The sequence below is a fragment of the Cucurbita pepo genome, chromosome LG02 (assembly GCF_002806865.2).
Source record: "Cucurbita pepo subsp. pepo cultivar mu-cu-16 chromosome LG02, ASM280686v2, whole genome shotgun sequence".
NCBI classification, from domain to species: Eukaryota; Viridiplantae; Streptophyta; class Magnoliopsida; order Cucurbitales; family Cucurbitaceae; genus Cucurbita; species Cucurbita pepo.
In genome coordinates, this window is record NC_036639.1 from 12955134 (window position 1) to 12976372 (window position 21239).

General features: G+C 36.1%; 3 protein-coding genes and 1 non-coding gene across 5 annotated transcripts; 1 reads left to right on the forward strand and 3 right to left on the reverse strand.

The window, feature by feature from the left end:
* The first annotated feature begins 492 nt into the window (after positions 1 to 492).
* LOC111787690 lies at positions 493 to 3041 on the forward strand. The gene is made up of 2 exons (XM_023667720.1): positions 493 to 654; positions 2529 to 3041. Exon 2 carries the CDS (start codon positions 2534 to 2536, stop codon positions 2816 to 2818), a length of 285 nt encoding a protein of 94 aa, XP_023523488.1. The 5' UTR covers positions 493 to 654; positions 2529 to 2533; the 3' UTR covers positions 2819 to 3041.
* A 453-nt stretch (positions 3042 to 3494) lies between these two features.
* Positions 3495 to 5472, reverse strand: LOC111789299 (ribosomal RNA small subunit methyltransferase). Its single transcript, XM_023670019.1, has 2 exons — positions 4931 to 5472; positions 3495 to 4505 (listed from the first exon to the last, which is right to left on the reverse strand). The coding sequence occupies exons 1-2, from the start codon at positions 5240 to 5242 to the stop codon at positions 3750 to 3752; spliced, it is 1068 nt and encodes a 355-aa protein (XP_023525787.1). The 5' UTR covers positions 5243 to 5472; the 3' UTR covers positions 3495 to 3749.
* A 76-nt stretch (positions 5473 to 5548) lies between these two features.
* TRNAH-GUG lies at positions 5549 to 5620 on the reverse strand. The gene has a single exon. It is a non-coding gene; the product is annotated as a tRNA-His (tRNA).
* A 719-nt stretch (positions 5621 to 6339) lies between these two features.
* LOC111788859 (vacuolar protein sorting-associated protein 51 homolog) lies at positions 6340 to 20578 on the reverse strand. 2 transcript variants are annotated; one of them, XM_023669417.1, is made up of 22 exons: positions 20474 to 20578; positions 17492 to 17785; positions 16850 to 16989; positions 15310 to 15364; positions 15105 to 15212; positions 14354 to 14452; positions 14138 to 14215; positions 12382 to 12459; positions 11992 to 12141; positions 11340 to 11440; positions 11133 to 11200; positions 10318 to 10391; positions 10066 to 10132; positions 9848 to 9963; positions 8945 to 9211; positions 8631 to 8747; positions 7954 to 8025; positions 7824 to 7874; positions 7474 to 7701; positions 7218 to 7394; positions 6731 to 6881; positions 6340 to 6697 (listed from the first exon to the last, which is right to left on the reverse strand). In XM_023669417.1, exons 2-21 carry the CDS (start codon positions 17672 to 17674, stop codon positions 6762 to 6764), a joined length of 2349 nt encoding a protein of 782 aa, XP_023525185.1. In that variant the 5' UTR covers positions 17675 to 17785; positions 20474 to 20578; the 3' UTR covers positions 6340 to 6697; positions 6731 to 6761. The 2 variants fall into 2 exon arrangements, with proteins under 2 accessions (XP_023525185.1, XP_023525184.1); XM_023669416.1 differs by having other exon boundaries at positions 6340 to 6881.
* Between the last annotated feature and the right edge of the window lie 661 nt (positions 20579 to 21239).

Sequence of the window (21239 nt, forward strand, 5' to 3'; positions counted from 1 at the left end):
TTGAGTGATACTCTTAGCCATTCTATTATCAGAATCGCTCTCATTCAGACGTGGTTTTCGGTTCATTCACGTACTGCTCTTTTACTCGGGTGTTACTCTTAGCCATTCTATTATCAGAATCGCTCTCATTCAAACGTGGTTTTCGGTTCATTCACGTACTGCTCTTTTACTCGGGTGTTACTCTTAGCCATTCTATTATCAGAATTGCTCTCATTCAGACGTGGTTTTCGGTTCATTCACGTATTACTCTTTTACTCGAGTGTTACTCTAAGGCATTCTATTATCAGAATGGCTTTTATTCAGATGTGGTTTTCAGTTTATTCACGTACCCCTCTTTTACTCAGAGTGTCACATGTCCATTACCTTCGGGCATGTTTTGTCTAATAATATATATTTAGCATTTTCGTGTTTTTTTTTTTGGAATATTAAACGTTTAATTTTAAAATTGTTATTATTACTTTTTATTTATTTATTTTTGTGTCAATTACCCAATTAGGGCTTCGTGCGAGTGCGAGCATAGCTTCCTGTCTCTCCCGCCAATTGTTTCAATTTCCCTTTATCTCTCTCGAAGAAGAGGAAGAGGAAGAAGAAGAAGAAGAAGAGGAGGAGAAAGATCAGTACTGCAGCGGAGTTCCGTAGATTTGCACTCTACAGGTACGTTCAAATTTGAGATGAATCATTTCATCGATAGATATGAGTTGCTGAATTTACAAGGTCCTATTCGAAATGGTCATTTATGTTTGAATCTTTTAATTGATTTTAACTTCTTTAGTAGAACCTGATTTTGGAGCCCTAAATTAGGATTCTGGAAAGGTAAATGGTGGTGTAGTTTGGGAATTGAAGTTCGAAGATTGGAATCTGCAAATAGATGGTTCTGGATTCACTTTTTATACCTGTTTTCTAGGAGATCTTTCAAAATTTGATGAATATATGTTTGGAAGAACCGAAGTTGTTCTTCTTACCAATCGTATGGGACCGTGAGCAGTAGTTTTTACTGTCCCGATCAAAACTAGATTTGAAAACTAAAACTTAGGACTTTTTTTGAGAACAGTTTCCGAATAACAAGCCCTTAGCCTTCCATTGGCCACTTTGAGCTTCTAATATAGGAAGCCAGGAATGCTGACCTTGGCCTAAGACTTATCTTTGTGTTCAATTTTCTTCGACATTTATCCAGCTCTTGGAGTATGAAGGACTTAACTTATTGTCCAATTCGATTCTCGTGCTGAGTTATTACTAGTTTGGATTTCTATCAGACATTTTCTCAAGTGTAGACCATATGAGTTTTGAGTTTAAGGATGGGATGGCGTTGATAGAACCTGAAATATATTGAAATATGAAAGATATCGAAGCTACAATATAAACCATGAGCTTCAAGGTACTTGAATGGGGGAAGTGGAGTAATCAGGGAAGCGCGCAAGGCAAAGAGGGAAGATTATAGGAAACTCTGCTTGGCAACCAAAGTGGAAGGCAAAGCGACGAGCTTCGTTTCTACGATTGCCTCCCCAACCGTTGGATCTAACCAACCTCGAGCTGATAGTAGTCAGTTGCGATCGGATCTATTCATTAAAAAGAATTGATTCAATAGTAAAGTGTTTTGTTTCGGTTGAGGTGGAAACTCTTCCCGACTTCTGTCGAGTACCCAATTCCTATTCCTTCAATCTCTCGGTGTGGTCAGTACACCATACTGTTGGGCAACGAAGCTCCTAAATCAATTCCAAGCCTTTTCTTCCACCTCTCCTTATAATCAAAACTTGTTCAAACATGACTACACTCGTGTCGTGTAGTGTAGCAAGACTAACAAGTGGAACCTTGAGATCACTCAAGCCCTAAGCCAGATGAACTATTGCTCAACTTTCTCGTTTCCCACTCCCTCTATTTACAACCAAATGCATACCAAACTCCCTAACAAATTAGCAGTATACTCTTAATACTCTAAATATATTCCTAATAACATGCCCCTATCAGACATTTTCTGATTTATCCCATCCATGTAAATAACATGGGACTTCGATTTGTTAACAGAAAGAAGAAAAGCCACTCAGCTTCTGGCCTGAAAAGTTTGTTCTCATTATCAGCTTCCCCTCTTTCAATAGCACAACACATATGAATACCGAAGCTAGCTATCGAAGTTTCCCTCCGAGTGTAAAACAGAACTCAAATTGCCTACCAAAGTGACCCTCAGATACTTGTTGAACTTCCACCTGTTCAGTCCTGTTTCTTTGTAAGTTATGATTTATTTGATGCTTGAAATGTTTAGGATGATTGTTAAAGTGGCAGTAGGTGTGGTTACCAGTAAGATCCGTAACTGGCTTGCTAGAATCGTAGTTTTCAGCAGGCAGAAAAAGAACCATTGCTAATTTCTTTTATCGTTTGAATTCTATTTTAATGGCAAGAATGCATCTACACATTAGGCTACTCAGAGTTGTAACTAAACATGTAGTGAAAGACCCTGTAAATTTCAAGTATCCAATCGTGCTTCTTTTTACCTCAATTTCAGTTCAGTGTTTTCTTACATTAACCTTTGCCAGATTCAATGGATGCCCAAGCTCAAGAAGTTATTTCTCGAAGTCCTCGAGTTAAGGCCTCATTTCGCTTAGGGACAGAGAAACATTTGGTCAATACAGCGAATAAAGGCACTCTCTCAGAGCAGTTGATTTCTATGAAAGAGGAGAGCATGGCCATTTTGAAGGAGTACATAACGAAACATAATGTTCCTAACGATGTCCCAGATGAACTTCTTGAAGAGGCTTCTGAGGACGATGATGATGAAACCACTGAAAAGCCTCAAGTGAAGTCAAAGAAGACCAAATTAACATAATTTCTCTGCCTTTGGATTGCCCCAGAATTCTAAATAACAATGTCTTAGAAATGAATATAGAACTTAATTTTAAGGTGTTCTTGGGTTTTTTGGCATATGTTTCTGTCACTCCCTTGGGGGTTCCCTTTCTGAATCTAAGCTCTAACTTGTTTCCTCTCCTATCTTTGCATGATTTGGAAAAAGAAGACTCAAATAACACGTATTCAGTTCAAATTATATACCAGGAATTTCCTTTATTCTCATTGCTTTAGGATCGTCCATAGCTTTAGGATCGTTCATAGATTTTATGGAGAAGGCAATAGCTCGTTACATATTGCCATCAGTCTCACAATTTTAAAACGCATCTATTAGGGAGAGGTAGGGAGAAGTTTCCACACTCTTACAAAGAATGTTTCGTTCCTCTCCAATCGATGTGAGATCTCACACAATCCACTCCTTTGGAGGCTAACGTCCTTGCTGGTATATCACCCGATATCTAGCTTTTATACCATTTGTAATAGCCAAAGCTCGCTCAGTGTCTTTTATACCATTTGTAACAGCCTAGACTAGCAGATATTGTCTGTTTTGACCTGTTACATATTACTGTTAGTCTCACAGTGTTAAAACATGTCTACAAAGAAAGATTTCTACGTGTCTCAAGAGAGAGATTTCTTCATCCTTATAAAGAAGGTTTCAATAATCGAGATGAAACCAACCATACATCCCAATCATACAAGCATAAAAGAATACATACTTCGTTTAGTACAATAAAAGGACAAGAATAGCATCTCAATTGCCAGACATAAAGCAGGAAAAGAAAAAACGCAACAAACTTGATTTAACTTTACTACTTCAGAGGGGAATAATGGGAAGTGGTCACAAAACACAGCAGTGGGTGGGGGAGGACAAAATTGGTTATTGTAGGGAAGAACTTCAAGAACATAACAAAAATTCAAGAAAAATGTATGCCAGCTTTGTTGAACAAAGAGAGCAAGTATAAGAACTCCTGTAAGCTGAGTTTCGATGACCTCTTTTCTTCAAAATCTCCCTCCTTCAAAACACCCATGACTTTATCCTTGAATTCAGAAGCCTCCCCTTCTCCACCTTCGGCGTCGCTATCGTCCATATCCATCTCCTCGTCACCTCCATCGTCGTCCACTTCCATGGTTTGATCCTCATTCGAATTGCCAAATCTCGAATAATCAAAATCACCATCATCCTTATCTGCAGAACCTTGCTGTGGGATATTCAGTGCACATAAGGTCTTGTAGTTCTTCTCTAGCAAAGAAAGAACACTCTTCTGCCTAAAAATTGATCCAAGAGTTTTGTTCTTCCTATTGAAGCAGATTCTCAAGAACCCATCCCACTCCTTTTGCTTCACTTCAATTCGTGGCTTCCTTGGCTCGATTCGAACTACCGACGAGTCCACCTTCGGTGGAGGACGAAAATTGTTCTTGCCGACCTTCAGGAGGTGAGATACTCGAGATAGGAGTTGGGTGTTTACAGTCAAACGACAGTAGAGTTTATCCCCAGGTTGAGCAACAAGCCTCATTGCAAATTCCCTCTGGAACATTATGATCGCACACCGAAAAGATGGTTGATGATTTAGCAACTTGAATGTGAGAGGAGATGATATTTGATAAGGAATGTTTGCCACACAAATATCAAAATAAGGAAGCTCAGTCTTGAGTACATCTCCTTGAATAACCTGAGGGAATCAAGTAAAAACACCAACATAAATTCACTCCTTAAACAATTTAATCAAGCACAATCACAAATCTTCTTATACAGACAACACTCGGTTCGTTCAAACAATTGTTAAGATAATTTGATGAGAATAACCAATCAATGAACAGCTTCAGAGAGTTGATAGATTAGGAATGGACTATTCTTTATCTGAAGTTCATAAGATAATAGGTAAGGAAAAGGGAAATGTTGTAAATGTTAGTTCGATTAATTCATGCAACAGAAAGAAATCCAGTTCTAATGTTAACCAGAGTAGCAATGAGCAGAAGCTTCAAGAACAAGGAAAAAACACTCCCATGGCTAATTATCAACTAAACCAAATCATCCCGATCGATCGAAACCAAATGGAAAAAAACACAAAAAGCTTCGAACGAAAGGAAAACGTACCTTCAAGCGAGAAGAATAGGGAGTGTCCTGAAACCGTCTCTGCAACTCGAGAACCATACGAGGATCGAGCTCGACTGCAATAACCATCTTACCACATTCTAGAAGCTTCTTGGTGAGATTTCCAGTACCGGGACCGATTTCGAGGATCACATCGGTGCTTTTAATTCCGGATTTTTGAACAATAGAGTCGACTAGCATGGGATTTTTAAGAATATGCTGACCTTTGGATTTGTGAAACGAAATCCCTCCCTGATACGGTGCAGTCTTCGCCGACGCCTTTGGCTTCTCCCTTTTCATCTTGCCTCCCGCCATTGTTGCCGAAACTCAGAAGGAGAGAGTTAAGGTGAGATGAAATAAAAGGGCGATGGCGTGGACGGTGTTCAGCTGCGGCAGAGAGGGTGCGGCGGCGCAGTTGCCGTAGAGAGTGAGATAGGAAGGAGGAGGAAGAGTTCGAGGGCGGAGATGCGTGCTGATAGGGCGAAAGGAGGAGGAGAAAGAGAAGGGTGGCGGCAAGAACCAGAGGAAGGATAGGGTTTTGGGGTTTATTTTTATATCAGAAAAATATTTTTAAATGTTATGATGATTTATTAGTTTTTTTATAAAATTAAAAAAGGTAAGTGTGGCTGCTGGGATTCGAGCACAGGTCTCCACGGCCACAACGTGGAATTCTCACCACTAAACTACAGCCACTTGATGGGATGATATTACCAATAATACATATATATAATATAAATCTTTAATTTCATTAAATTAATCCTTAAGCTTAGAAGTTATATATATATATATATTTTGTTTGGTAAATTTTAATTTTAAGGCAATAAAAAACTAGTTATGGTGTTCGGTAAATTAATGTAATTTAGTTGTAATGACCAAATTTAACATATTATTTCAATTTTTTTTCTATCGATATTTAATTTATAAGTCATTATAAGATAATTATTTAATCATGTATATAGTTTAATTGAATCTAAGTTTATTTATTTAATCAATTTTTTTTTTTGCTTCTCTGAATTCTTGTCATTCTTTTGTGAATTTAATTTCTTATGAATCTTGTAATATACATATGTGATAAATATACCAAATGCATATAAAGTTTAAAGTTTAGAAAAACTTATCTATGTTTAAGGCAGTGGAAAAAAAAAAAAAAAAAGTCAAAATCAAAATCAAATGTTGAAAGTTGAGAGGAGAGGAATCACGACTTTCTGATATTGTCCACTTTGAGTATAAGCTCTCATGGCTTTACTTTGAGCTTACCCAAAAGGCCTCATATCAATGGAGATAGTATGCCTCGCCCATGATCATTTCCTAAATTAGGTCTCATACCAATAGAGATAGTATGCCTGACTTATAAACCCATGATCATTCCCTAAGATCATTTCCTAAATTAGCCAACGTGGACTCACTCCCAATAATTCTCAACAGAAAATTCATTGTGTATCAAAATAATAAAGGGGTGCATCCAGGTTCAAACAAGATGGATGCAATGCAACAGCAGAGAACATCATTTTAAGCCTACTATACGAAAACCTCAGCCCCCCACAATGGAGCAAATCAAATTTGACATTCCTGCTATGCTATGCTAGTGAAATTTGTGATCATCTGCTGCTCATAATGCCAGTGCAAGCATGGCAGCCATGGTGAGAACACCACATTCTAAATGTGTATTCACCAAAAACAACCATTTACCTACTTACAAGAATGAATCGGTGGCTCGAAAATCGAGAACGAAGCACAGTTAAGAATTTTCCATTTTCAAGTCTATGGAAATATCAGTTGGCGATGATGATGCAGTCTATTAACAAGACCAACTTCTCCATTTTGGTATGAACGTTCATGGTGATATTGAATTCTGATCTCTTGCCTTTGCCAGTTTTGCTTGTATGAGTTTGTCTAAGATGGGAGGCTCCAAAGGAATGGGGTCGAGACAACGCTCGGACGCTGCGACTATCACCTGCACAAGAACAGATTTTTGGGTGGTTATTTCTTGTAAAAATTGAAACTACAAAAACTAAAAAGCTATGAAGCAGGGATACAGATACAGGACAAGATATAGGACAAGGACACAGACACAACAATATGTCAAGTTCTAAATAGACGTGTGCCCGGAGCTTGTCCAGACTTATCCGTGACACACGTGTCTGACAGGGAAACTCTGCCTAAAATAGTATCTGTGGTTCATAGCTCAAAAGTGACTGAAAATAGTAATCAAGTGCAAATCAGGGAAGTTAACTGAGAATAGGAAAAGGAACTCCAAGTGTAGAATGTCTAGCAAAGTTTTCCAAGTTACCTCATCAAGCAAAAAGTCAATAGCTGCTTCATCATCTGCAATTTCCTTCAGAGGAGTCCTCAGGAACTGCATATCCAACTGAATTTGCTGGAACCCGCTTCGGTTATAAGTCTGGAGTCGGACGAATTCTTGCAAAGTTTTAAGGGAAAGTTTCACTGCAGTTGTTACAACAGATCCCTGCAATTACAAGCAAAAGTTTAAAAGCTGTCTGATTTTGGAATCTGGAATTGCTCAAGAAAGGAATTTGCCATGGTACCTGAGTAAACTCGACTCTAGTAAAAATCTCTATCTTTTGCTTAAATAACTTTGCTAGATGGGATTCCAACAGCTGGCTCCGAGCCCTTTGTGCATTTGTTTTATTCAACTTTTCCTCTCGGAGCGGACCGCTCCGTGATGAAGTGGTGCTTCCATTGCTGTTAGTCCGACGATGCTTACGAGTTCCTTGTAGTAAAATCTGTCTAACTTCACTTCCCACTGCCTCCAACTGATGCAGGAAAAAAAAAAAAAAGGTTAAGAGCTACACTCAATTTGTAGGCTTCTAAAGTCGCCTGTTCATTTGTTCATAACATAACAGCATAACAGTAACATGAAAACAGTAGCACTAACTTCTTGAAGGAATAAATCGACAAACATGTGAACTTCTCTGGGCTCCTTGTGCTGTGGAGAAGATAAGAAAAGAAAAGAAAAGTAAGAGAATTGAGTAATAGTAAAAGTAATAAAATAGTGTAAAACTCACCTTAACCCAATTTGGCGTTCTAAACCTCTTTGTTAAAAGAACTGATATCCTCTGGCTTCTCATGTTTATATACTGAGAGATGACAAAAAGTTAGTAACCGTGATTCACCAAGTGAATGCACTAATAGAAGGTTGCAATTATAATTCTTATACTTAATTGCAGCTAAACACGTTGCAATAAGATTCTTCTAAACAAAATCTAGATACGGTTATAATATATGGAAAAGTTCGGTCTAAGTGAGCAAGTTAACCCAAACATAACATTAACACACTGACCTTGTACCTGTTCAAGGCAAAAACAATCAGCAACATGCTTAAAGAGTATGAAAAGGAAAATTGCAACTACATCAAAAACCAAGATTCTAAGCGGAGCGAAAACAAAGCCAAGGGGGGGAAGCAAGCGCGCCACAGAATAAAACAGCTTCTCAGCTGCAGGAACAGGGAACGAAGCCTCCAAAAGTGGGTCTACCATCCATGAGATTTTGCAGTAACAAGAACTCAAAGAAAAACAGAGGCAAATGAAATAATGCCCTAGACATTATACAATGAGAAATTCTGGATTGTTAATACTACTGTTACTATATACTCTTCCAATTTGTTCCATTATAACTAGCATGCAATGCAAGCTTGAAATATTTCTTAGCAGCGTAATAGGAATGACAGAAATCTGAGCCATACAAGGTGTAGAAACTTTTCACCAGCAGCTCTAAACATTCGGCAAATTTCTGCTGGCACAAAGGCGGGACCGTATTCATAACCTCGAACGCCACCACCAGAAAAAGAAGCCGCTATTTCCTGAAACGAATACGATATAAATTTGAGAATTTCCATGAGAATTCATAGAATGCACAGGTACAAAAACACCTAATAACATGCATAAAGTCTCGTTCTTTAGTGAGCTTTAAAAACTTTCTTGAGAATAGGATTCAAAACTTATCATGCTACTTCAAATTGCTAGAGAATGAATTAAAAGAATTAGAATGATGCCTTGCCTCCGTGATTCTATGGATGGCAGTTTGTTCGATAAATATTGAAATTTGAGCAAGCACCAACACAAGCCCAGCAACAACTTTATCCGCTTGGGTTGCCTCAGTCAAAACTTGACTTTGACTATAAGAATTATTTTTTCCTGATAGCACCATGAAACGATCAACAAGTGCCCTGAAGAAGTCCTGAAATCCTTCTTGAACCCAATCAACAATTGAGTCCCTCTGGTTAATGATTAGGCCCGATTGATTTTCAAGAAGCAGGCGGAAGTCCTGAAACGAGTAAATGAATGATAGTTAAAAACTGTCAAGTAAATGAATGATAGTTAAGAACTGCCAATGCAATTAATAGCTCAACTGAAACGAAAGATACCAAACCAAATTCAATAAACTCAAAGACCTGTACTACTTGTAGGATGTGGGATGGTTTTCACATGATACCTACAAACTTCATACTAGTACTTTAGAGATGGAGAATACAGATGAACAACCTATACAATAGATCCTGTTCAAGAAAGGTTGTAACTTCATACTAGTAACTTCAGAAAATAGGATTGTAACTTCATACTAGTACTTCAAAAATGATAAATAAGATCATGGGTAATTTCTTCAAGATAAGAGAATAAATGTAATAGGCCCCCAGTTTTCACATAATGCCAATAAAATTCAGACTAGAACTTCAAAAGTGATATATAAGATCATTGATAGTTTCTACAAGAAAAGATAATCAAAGTTCAATGAGTTTTCATACAGTTAGTAGATACGGTTTAGTTTTCCTAGCAATGCCAACAAAATTCATACTCCTACTTAAAAAATGATGAAATAAATAAATAAATAAATATGAAAAAAAATCATCAGTGACTTGTTCAAGAAAAGAGTAACAGAGTTCAAGCAGTTTTCATATATTACTAGCAAAACATCCATGCTGCCCTGCAGCACTGCCTTCTTGCCGGCCTCCAGTGCCAGCTGCAAGGAGTACTCTTGAACGTCCTCCTTTTTCCTAGTATGAACTCGTGTGAGTGCATCTGTCAATGCAAATGTAATTTAACTCAAACTTTTAGAGCCCAAAGGACACAGATGTGTTTTCTGAAAAAAAAAAAAAAAAAATCTTGAAGACTGTAGGAGACCTGAGATGTTTTGCAGGAGACGAGAGAATGTACATGTGACGTACTGTTTGACAGCAACCTGGGCAGCCTGAATATTACATAAGAAAAGTTCAAAGTCAAGTTCAAAATTAAACTTCCTCCTTCCCTTATTCGGACATCTATCCTTGTGATAAATAATAGGGGAAGTGCAATTATTTTTGTACGGGAAGAGGCCAACAAAATGAAAAAGTGGATCAAAATTATTGCAAGTGAAAACATTAAAGAAAATAAGACCTTCAAGGAATAATCATGAAGACATGCGTCATTCAATACTTCTCCAAGTAAAAGCACATCTGTCCATATAATCCCTGCAACAAATTAAAACAGTTTTAAGAATTTCCAGCTATAATTTTTCCACAAAAGTTTGATGTAGTTTAGTGTCCAAACATGCCAAATGCCAACAGTAGTCCCGTTTTATAAAGAAAATCCTCACTAGGGGGAAGATTCTCATTAAAAAATGGCCGGATATTTTGAAAACCAAATCAAACTAGCAAACCTAAGATACTGAAGTGAAGATCAACAAAAGTAAAAAAGTGAAGCCAGCGCCTAATGGAGAAAAAGGCTTATAACTTCCTACAGGTAATTGCACGTGAGTGCAAATTATCAAAATATGGTGTTTCTAGAACAACATTTCAGAAAAGAGTACAAATCAATAAAGCTAAAGAAATATAAACAAATGGATACGTTGAAGATAACAATCTCAAGAGTTTTATGCTCCAAACCTCATTTCATTTGGGTTGATCCGTTAAAGTTATCATAATAATTACCAGACTTTCGCAGAAGTTCATAACTTGGAGGGAATGTTTTGATTTGGCCAAGATTAATTTTTCTTTTTCGTTGTTTGATAGTTATGATTTTAATGGCATTTGTCTTCATTGAGATGCAGTTATATCCCTATGTTTTTATTTTACCCTTTTTCTCCCCTGTATGGAAACTGTATCCTTGAGCTTTATCTTTTCTTTTCTTTTCATATACAATGAAAAGTTCATCTCTGGAAAAGTTTAAGTATCATAGAGGATAGGAGTAAAACACTAACTCATATAACTTACCAAACACACGGAGAAGATCTGCTGCAAAAATCTGTTTCTTGATAAATTGCTCAGCAGCATCAAAATGCCTGAATAAGAAAAATAAGGAAAAAAAACCTTCATGACTAAATCGATCCTTGCAGCCAAATTGTAGGTACATCAACCAGTAATAATTGAACTTCTATTTTAACATGGTTAAAAGAACAAAAACCAAGGAAGATCAAGTACTTGGTAACCAAATCCTGAGCAAGTTTTATCAGTTGCATATCTGAATCTGCAAATATTACACGATAAGCTCGGACTGCCTCTGCAAACTCCCGAACAGATGCCTAATGAAGAAAAAATAAGAGAAATGCCGTCAATAGTCTTACAGTTAACTGCATCCAGAAGTGATTGCATTTTTTTAATATTCTAGAAAGAACGAAATGTCTGCAATAGATATGAATAACGAAGTATGTATTTAAGAAATAGAGAGCTTGTTATAATCAGGTGCTGGCCAGTGCACAAACAAAATGAAAAGTCCATTACTCTACAATGTTAGATACCAAAGCAAAAAACTCATGTTTCTACTTACTATTTATTTCAGTTTTTATTTTTCAATTTAATTTAAAATATTTATTCATTTTAATATGAAAACATCTAATAAACCAAAAAATAAATTAAAGCAAAATAAGGGAAGATAAGGTATACTTCCCGACAACCAATGAACCAGAGGAGCTACAATATATAGATACTTATTGAATTGAATAGAGGGTAATATTTCTCTACTTTGTTGTCTGACGCTTAATCCACCGGTCCTTCAATTCAGCCTTTTGGTGGATGGCTTCATAAAAATAAAATATACTACACAGTTACCTGCGACAACTAGAAGTTAGCTTACCTCATGCGAAGCACCATAAGCTGACTCAGAATCATTTCTCTCTTTTGGTGAGGCAATTAACAACCCACTACTCAAATCATCAGCATTAAGCTGAAGATCCAATGTCGATTGTTCCAACTTTTCAAGCAACTTTGCCTTTAAACTGTCCACCTGTCAATATATTGCCAAACCTTCATATTACTGCATATTTAGAAAATTGATGAGTATACGATTTTCAAAATGTTTCACTTGCCACAAGTGCTACAAGATGGCCATAATAGATGTTAAAGAACAAGATATCAGTTTTTGATAAATCAACATACGTCCTTGAGAAAATTTCCACTCATTAATTGAATTGCATGTTGTGTACAATACTGTTTTATTGCAGATAAGAAATATTGAAGTACAAACCGGGAAATCTAGCTGCTTAAGAAGCACAGCAGCTTCCGCTCTCGTCTGTATGGATTCTGAATCTGAGAATAGCTTTTCCTGAATGCACATCGCTCAATCATATATAGACTATTTTGACCAGTAAAAAGCACATCCAAGCGATTTAGCAATATTATAAACGCTAAGGTACATGATATTGTAAGAATATAGTAGCTAAAGTGACCCTCAAATTCTGGATAATTCATTACATACGAATACTTAATTTTTTCCTTGAAAAAATGCATCGTTGTAGTACAAGCCAACTAAATAAAACATGTCATTGCACGCATTGAGAGAATCCAAGTCCAATTGCCTCATTAAGTTACAATTTGGAATGTCCAGGGGCAGCACAGTATGCCTTTTCTATTATCATCTTGCCTGAGTAGTTTGCAAATAAACTAGTCCAGTCAGAAGCTCTGGGTTGATAACTCTTTTAGAAATCAATCAAATTTTTTAAGGAAAAAAAAGTTTCATTGATTTAGTGAGAAGTTACAAACAAGAATATGCCTCGTCTTGCAAGAGTCTAAAACACCCCAGTTTAACTTAACTACAAAGCGAACAATTACAACAGAATTCTGAAAGTGAACATCAAGAAGCCCCTACATTTCCCTTTCACCATATTGGCAAAGCATGTGCTACGGAGAGAATGAGTTGCAAAGCCATATACATTTGCTGTCCCTTCACTTACAAATGCTGGTCCTTTCTGGGAGTCTTCAATTGTAGCATAGCCCTCCCTATTAAAAGGACCTCCGTTCATATATTCTCGTGGGGGCACTCTTTCAAAAAAGAAAATGAGGTTCTTTGGATGCACAGAGTTTTCTTATGGAAATTATGGCCGGAGAGGGACAACTGCACCTACGCTGGCGCCATTGAATCCTTTGACTCATTTTCAAATTCTATTCTTTTTTGGTGCTGTAGTGGTATAGATGCATGCATCCTTTTTCTGAGTATAGCCTCAATACCCTTTTGGCCAGGTAGAAATGTTCTTCTGTATTCCAAGTGGCGATTGGGAGGCCTCTTCCTCCCTTTTTAGTAAATTAGTTTATCAATGAAATTCAAGTTTCCTTGAACAAAATCAATAAAATATCAGGATGAACGGTGCATATTTTCAAAATCAAGGACTTCACTTTTCCTATTGTTGAACAATCCCACTAGACACCATAACACTAATTTTACTGCACTCATCAGTAAACGATTGCCTTTCCTTCCAAACAAATGTCTGAAAAGCACCTAGACCAAATTCATTCTAGCAAACAACCACATCCAGGAGGAATTGAAGCTTGGATGGAGGCAGTTCGAGCACTTCATGCTATGAGAGCACTCAACCCTCTTCAAATGATACACCAGGTTGAGTAAAGGATGAAGAAGTTAGGGCCTTTTTTTTAAAAAAAAATTGTCAGTCGTATTAGCTCCTTCAAGGCACAGTCTTGGGGAGAATCACCTTTTCGGGTTCCTTCTCTTTCCAAAGAGCTGTATACATTTCTTTGTTCAAACAAAATTTTGTGCCAGTTAGCGTGAAAGAACAGGGACTTAACTGAGAAAAAAAACTGGGGGATTGAAGTGTCCATACTCTCTCCATTTCCTCTCTTATAGCGTGTATGCAATTCAGGAATGATAGAATAACTGAGGAATGTTTCCAAGACAAGGGAAAAAGGTAACACATAGGCCTCCATTATTGAATGATAGAATCACTAGCATTTAGCCAGAAGCCCACGAATAAAATGTAATGTAAATATACCTGCAATTTTTTCAAAACTATTGATATTGCTTCTTCTGACGCTCGCTTGCAATCTTGGAATGATGAGTCTCCATATGCCTACCAAACATATAACAATGATTATTTTGGACTTATACCGAGATAACGGAAGAACTAAAGTCCCATACAAAAGTTGGAATCCTGCATTATGATTTATGCACCCCATTTTTTGGGATGGAGCAAAGGCCAAAAAGGCACCTTAAATATTGGCATGGCTCCGGTATAGAATCTAACTGCATCAGCATAGGCTTCTATTTTGATGCACTTTCCAAGTCTAGCAGGTAGATCATATATGAACTGTTCATGAATCATTTCCAGAGAAGAAAGAATAAGAGAAGCTCGTACAGCCACATGCCAAAACTCACATAAGAATATAAGAAAATAATAGTACAAAAACAGCTGACAATAAAATAAAATAAACTATCACATTCTGTTCAATAGTAACGTACATCTACATTAACTTCTAAAAGCACCACAACACCAGTACAATTGACTAGAAAATAGTACGGGTTTTGCAAGCCTGTTTTCTTCGTTTGCTTAATTTCTTAATAAGCCAAGGAGAGGCACCAACGTTGAATGGCATCTTACTTTTTAACTTAAGAGTCAAATATTTATGTTCCCTTAGTGGATTCTCTCGAGTCATGTATACAATGTCTTGGTCTNAAAAAAAAAAAAAAAAAAAAAAAAAAAAAAGAGAAAGAAAGAAAGAAAGAAACTATTTTAAAAACTAACCAATGATGAGCCTCAATGGATTTGCCTATATAGGCCACAGCTAAAGTTTCAAAAATAAGAGCTTGAATACCACTTGTAAGCAATCCAAGGAACATAACAGGCATAGGAACTACTAAAAGTACTATAAAAGAATAAGAATAACTATTAATTCATCCAAATATCTGGAAAAACCCAGAGCCACTAGAATTCACCACCAAATGTCCTACACTTTTAGTACCTGAACTTTACGGAGAAGGTTCCGCGTTCTATGCAATTTCTCAATGTGCTCTCTTTTTTCAAAGAGAGAAGTATTGACTCCATCACTTCTAGACTGCACGGACAGTATCTGCAACAATTTGCAATATGAATGGTAATCCCTTCATATATTGCTTAAGAAACGTAAAGATTCTGAATTCATCCATTTAAATAAGAACATCCTATACTTTCTCAAGGAGTTGTTCCATGTTTGTCTCCATACCCACGATATTATTATTCATCCTGGCAAAACAGAATTACATGTGTATTAAGTAAAGAATATGAATCTACTTCATCAAATATGGAAAAGCAATAGGCATTAAGAGGGAAAAAGATAAAAAATAAAATCGGATAAAGTAAACTGAGAGATATCTAGGTTAATTAGAGTCTGTTAGATTCCTAACTAGGAGGAAGGTCCTTTTTTAGTTCAACAAGTGGGGTTGGGGACATTCACCTCTTGGTTAAGGCATAACCAGGTTGGTAATCAGGACGAAGAAGTTTGTTACCCAGATTTGGGCATCATAAGGAGACCAGAATAAAGTAAAATGGTGGTAAGACGAGGGGAGAATATGGGATAAGACTAGAAATCTAGTTTTACTAGCTGCAGTTCAGTCAAATTGGGTGAAGATCTTCACAGATCTCTAGTGCTCATGATTTTTTCAAGTTAAGGTGAAGCTAAATTGGGGGATAAGTAAACTAATTTTGAGGTTGGGTCAATAAAATTTTAGTGTTTCCATCAGACATGATTTAAACTGGATTTTGCATGGTTGGAAAAACTAGGGACAGAAGAAGGAACATCACATTTCAAAGGACATGACAGAGTGCTCAATGATGAAGGTTCAATGGAACCTAATCAAAGACGACAAGCCAAGCTAAGTGAAGCTGTTGAAGAATTGCCTTTTTCAGCTGAAAAGTTGTGCATGGAGGAAAATATGATTCGTTTCGAACAGCTTCACTCACAGAAATTGGGGGTTCCAAAAGGTTAGCAAGAGGATTCATAACCCTTGTCTAATCAAGAAAAAAAAACCTGGGAAGGAGGAGATGCTGCCATTGAGCCAAAATTTTATGCAAATAGAAAAAATCCAGAGAAGAAAAGAGAGAGAATCAAGCCTCTGTTGGAAAATAGCTGAATGAGTACCTTGCAGAGACTCTAGGAAAAGTCATTGCAACTACTCTCAAACAAACGAATGCCTTCAGAGGACGTAGTAAAATCATTGTGGCCAAAGCATTCTTTTTCTACAGGTTTGGACAATTAAGCCATTATGGCCACCAAGGAGTATCTTGAAAAATTAAATTCTGTATTCGTTGTCTGGAGAAGTGAGAACAATATGATAATTGAGTAGCAGACAGTGTGAGGAATGTATGTTAGCCATATAGGCTGGTTAGAGTATGTTGGAGAGTCAAGTAAGAATCTCGGAGGGAGAAGTTTATTGGTTATCAGTTAGTGTCATAATTACGAGAGAATATTAAGGAAATGGGAGGTTATTGAGATGTGAGGGCTCAAACAGAGATTTCCAAGCTCATCAAATCACCTAGGAGGGACTTATCCAACCTGTTGTTGTACACAACTTTAAATTTCTGTCACTTGGCACCTCGTATCATAAGCCTAACTTTATTCATAAACTAACTACATAAATTTGTCGCAATTTCACAAACTTAACATTCACGTATCACATATGGCAATTGGCAATCAGCTTCATAATCGTGGGGGAAGAAAAAATTATCAACCTTTTAATTGTATCAGTTGCACTGATGAATTTATTGTAATTTTCATAAACCAACATTTGAAGATCAGTGTCAAGATTCTTTATTTCGGCAGCCATTTCAACATGTCTTTGGAGAAGCCCCTCCAAATTCGCCTTTTGCACCTACATTGCATGGCACATTAGAATAAATGAATAAAAAATCTGGATTTTACAACCAACAATGAAGTTCAAACTACAGACATATATCAAGTTATAGTGATACAAGAATTCCTTGAACTCCCTTTCAATATCTTCACTAGAAATGGGACTTCAACAAGTCCACAAACTAAATAATAAAAGAATCATAGCTGATAGTTTGGATGAAGAATAAATTATTGGCAACATATTTTTCTGATAGTTGTGATAATTTCATGTTGAACCCCACTATTTTACTTGGTGTATTCTGTGTTATAATGATCAGAATCTTCTATTCTTTGAGCCGACCTTTAGTGCATATACCCACTGTTGGTGATAGGAGAATGAGGAATTTGTTGGGTATTTCACAGTAAAGCTTAATAATATTAATAAAATACTTCTTCAAGAAAACTGAAATTTGCACAAATATCCTTAACAGAGTAATTACAAATGAAAGGAAGTAAAAAATGAGATGGGGCCTAGGACGTACCAGAATGCTCATATATTGATCGGGATTAAATGAGGTGGTGTTGATGGTTTCTAAAGGAGAAGCATATCTATTAGACGAACCGGTGGATGAGCCAGACATTGAGGCATCAGGGGAGTAGAAGCTAGAAAGCAGATCCCTCATCCTCTTAGCTTTTTCATCCATTGGAACATCTTCAATCTCCATTTCTTTTGTCCTGCTTCCTCCTTGTAAGCTCTTCCAATTAACGTCTATTATTCCGGATAGAAGATCCTGGCTCTGGCAGTTATCTTCTGTTTATATTTTAAGCCTATCCTGCTGCATTCACAAATGGCATGGTATTATTCAGTTTTTTTTAGTAAGAAACAAAGGTTTTATAGGGAAAAAAAAAAAAAAAAAAAGAATAAACTCACAATTACCATAAGGACATTTTTATTTTAGTAAGAAATTGAGCTTCCATTGAGGAAAATAAAAAAATGTACAAGGGCATACAAAAAAAAAATCAATCCCACAATTACCATAACAACATTTTAAACCGAGCTACCCCTCAAACCTCCCTATAAATCCTGTTATTCAGTTTCATTTTACAGCTATCTGGAGGCACACACCAAGCACTCAGCTTCTGCTCTTGAGAAATGAAGCAATCGTGATTGTTACATATTAACGAGATAACATAATAGATTTGACACAGTAACTTAAGAGTGATGAACTGCACCTTCTTTAGTTTGCCAGATGCGATGTGGATCATTAGAATAAGTCATAAAAAATATTTATATCGTTTAAGAAAAATTCAAATGAGTTCTTTCACATTCTCAACAGACAAAAGGCGTTTTCATTTAATACTTCAATCTATATCTTGGACTCTCCTAACATACATCTTGATCAGCCCTTTTGAATGATACATCAAAAGCACTACCTAGCATGGATCTCTATAAGAGTTAGCCATGCAGAAGACTATTTTAATAAAAAAAATACTGCTAAAAAAAGTATTACAAACTCACCATAACATAATGCCTCATTGCATGTATTTCAGCATGATATGATCTCCTTAATCTATTGTGTTTATCTTTTCCATACAATGATCTTTCCATTTTTGCCAATGTAGACAAGATGTATTGTAGATATAAACTTACTACGATTTTGATGGGATAAATCAGCCACCAGGAAAAAGGCTGTTCAATCAGCTGCTACAGAAATGAATAGCTTATCATATTTGCGTTATCCATAGAAACATACGGTAAACCAGTAGAGTCGAAGAAGATTACTACTTATCATATTTGCGTTTTCTATTCATCTCTCCCTTTCCCTGAGCCAGTTATATAGTAATGAATAGCTTAAAGCTTTGTAGTTAAATTAAAGCTAAATGGGCTACTTAAAAATAATTTACAACACTCCACCGAATAAATAACTTCAATTTCCTAAAGTAAGCATTTGAAAGATTCCCTTCCTTGAATTTTCTTTTTGCACACACACTTCAAAGAAGAAATCTTGAAGTTGCTGTCTTCTTGCTCTAAAACTGCTTTGAGTTTCTTCACTAAGAATTTTTCCACAAAATCCCCAACTGTTTGAAAGTTTCTTTCCTAACAAACAGTTTCCAGAATATACATAAAGTATTTTTTTCCTCCAAATCCTTTAACTTCAGCAACTCTAAATTCTATGCATCTGAAAGGATTACATCCATTATTGATTCTAAAACCAAATTCCCCCAGATCTCAAGAAATTTTCCATCAGCATGGTCCAATTGTCATAATGAACTTCAGAATGTGGGATAGCTGGCTACATAAAAGTCTTTGAAGCCATAAGAAAGAAAGATGAGATGAATGGAGGGAAAATAAAATAAAGCCCCCACTTTTCTTATGCAAAAACAAAGCGCTGAAGAATTCAAAATGTATTCCGGGATACAAAATTCAATGAAGGTGAATAGGCATAATTAAGCAGATTCGGCACCTTACTTGTCACTGACCATTACAAACAACCTCTGGAATTAATGATTATAGGACTAGGATTCTAACAGAAAAAACTATTAACTACGACAATTTGTGGGAACAACTCAACGGTGATAAAGAAGTCCTAAAGCCTCTTAAACTGAATAGTCACCTCCGAGAAATCTTTTATTTTCACTTCCATAACTAAGAACCATTTTTTCCCCAATCCCACTCTCAAATAACATTCCAAACTCATTAGAATTCGGACAAACAAAGACAAAAGTAGAATACAAGACCTTCCAATAGATATGTTCTATTGAGGATGGCTTGAATACTTACTTTTGGTTCTATTGAGGATGTCTTATGTTTCCTTGCCTGTACCACCTTGTTTTTCCTTCCTCAGCTAACTCTTCCTTGATTATTTTTGGTTTCCATTGTCCTTTTCCAGACAGGGAGACAACAGATGTGTCCATCGTTCCTTTTCAATCGAACAATTCCCATGTTTTGCGTGATCCCCTATATTTCTTTATTCTCCTCCTTATAGAAGACTAAGATCCCAAATTATTTTTTACAGGCGGAGTTTACAACTTGCTCATTAAACATGGAACTGATTTTTTGAGTCATTTTCGTAATTGAGAAGTGGTGATGGCTGTTCAATGTTGGAGGAGGTTATATAAGCTAGAATTTCCCTAATAAGAGATCTGCCAATAAAACTCCAAAGGGGAAGAATTATAAACATTTGTTCTATCTAAAACAGCTTCAATTCTTCCTGTTCGCATCAAGGAGACAACAATCAATGGACCTTCAGCAATCATATTCTGATACAATCTAGATCATTCATAGAGGCAGAAGATAACTCAACAAATATCTAAAACTATTCAATGGCGATTAAGAACACATTTCCATATAGCATCCAATGTAACAACTCAATCTCGGCATCTAAAGTCTTCTCAACTGTATACCATTTCAAAATCAAAACTCCTTTTCTTCCCCCTCACTTCGCGCAAAAACAGTCTTAAAACGGGAAATCGTGATAAGTAAATTCAAAACTATAAACAATCGTCTGTTTCAAGATTCTTACCTGGTTTCCACGGCGATCACCGGAAGGAGAGAGCAGCATCAGATCCAGTGAGACATGGGAGAGAAGAGAGCGAGTACAGAACAAGCATGTTGGAGGGAGAGACGAAGAAAAAGTCATGGCCGGTTAGCCCAAACCGGATTCCTTCGGTTCGATTGGTCAAATCGGTTCGGTTCGGCTGATAATTTCCCGCAATTTGAAAGTAATTTATTTTATCCAATCAAATAAAATATATAANACTGATAGATTTTTGCTTTAGGTTGCCAGAGTGCTTTTTTTATTTTTTTTAAGAATATATAGAGATTCAGTCAACATTTTTTATTTGTGGTTGAAATAATTGTCACATTTTCTGTGTGTATATATTCTTTAAATAAATTTCATTTGTTTAAGAATATCAATTTAATATAACTCCTAACTAAATTAATAAAAATATCTCTTAAAAAAAATACTCACTCTAATTTCCAAAGATAACTATTAATATTTAAAAAAAAAAATCAAAATTTCAGAAATTTCATCAATACCCTTCAAAAAAAATTAAAAATTTTAAAAATATTTTTTTTACGGTTAATATCATCTGAAAAGTAACATTAAAACATTTTGTAGATATTGACAGTAAAAAAAATTTACTTTTTTTTAGAAAAATAAAAATATTAATACTACTTTTAAAATTTGATGAGTGTTTTTTTAACACGGGCAACAATTAAAATATTTTACATTCTTTTTAAGAGGTCGATAAACATTTTAAAATTAAAAAATATTTTTAAAATAT

Excerpts from the sequence above, each read along its gene's own strand:
- LOC111787690 (XM_023667720.1), top strand. The coding sequence starts at position 2,534 with ATGGATGCCCAAGCTCAAGAAGTTATTTCTCGAAGTCCTCGAGTTAAG.
- LOC111789299 (XM_023670019.1), bottom strand. The coding sequence starts at position 5,242 with ATGGCGGGAGGCAAGATGAAAAGGGAGAAGCCAAAGGCGTCGGCGAAG. Across the intron at positions 4,506-4,930 it reads CCTATTCTTCTCGCTTGAAG|GTTATTCAAGGAGATGTACT; the intron begins GTACGTTTTCCT and ends TGATTCCCTCAG.
- LOC111788859 (XM_023669417.1), bottom strand. The coding sequence starts at position 17,674 with ATGGAGATTGAAGATGTTCCAATGGATGAAAAAGCTAAGAGGATGAGG. Across the intron at positions 14,216-14,353 it reads GAGCCATGCCAATATTTAAG|GCATATGGAGACTCATCATT; the intron begins GTGCCTTTTTGG and ends TATGTTTGGTAG. Across the intron at positions 12,460-14,137 it reads TAGTTTTGAAAAAATTGCAG|GAAAAGCTATTCTCAGATTC; the intron begins GTATATTTACAT and ends ATGTGCATTCAG.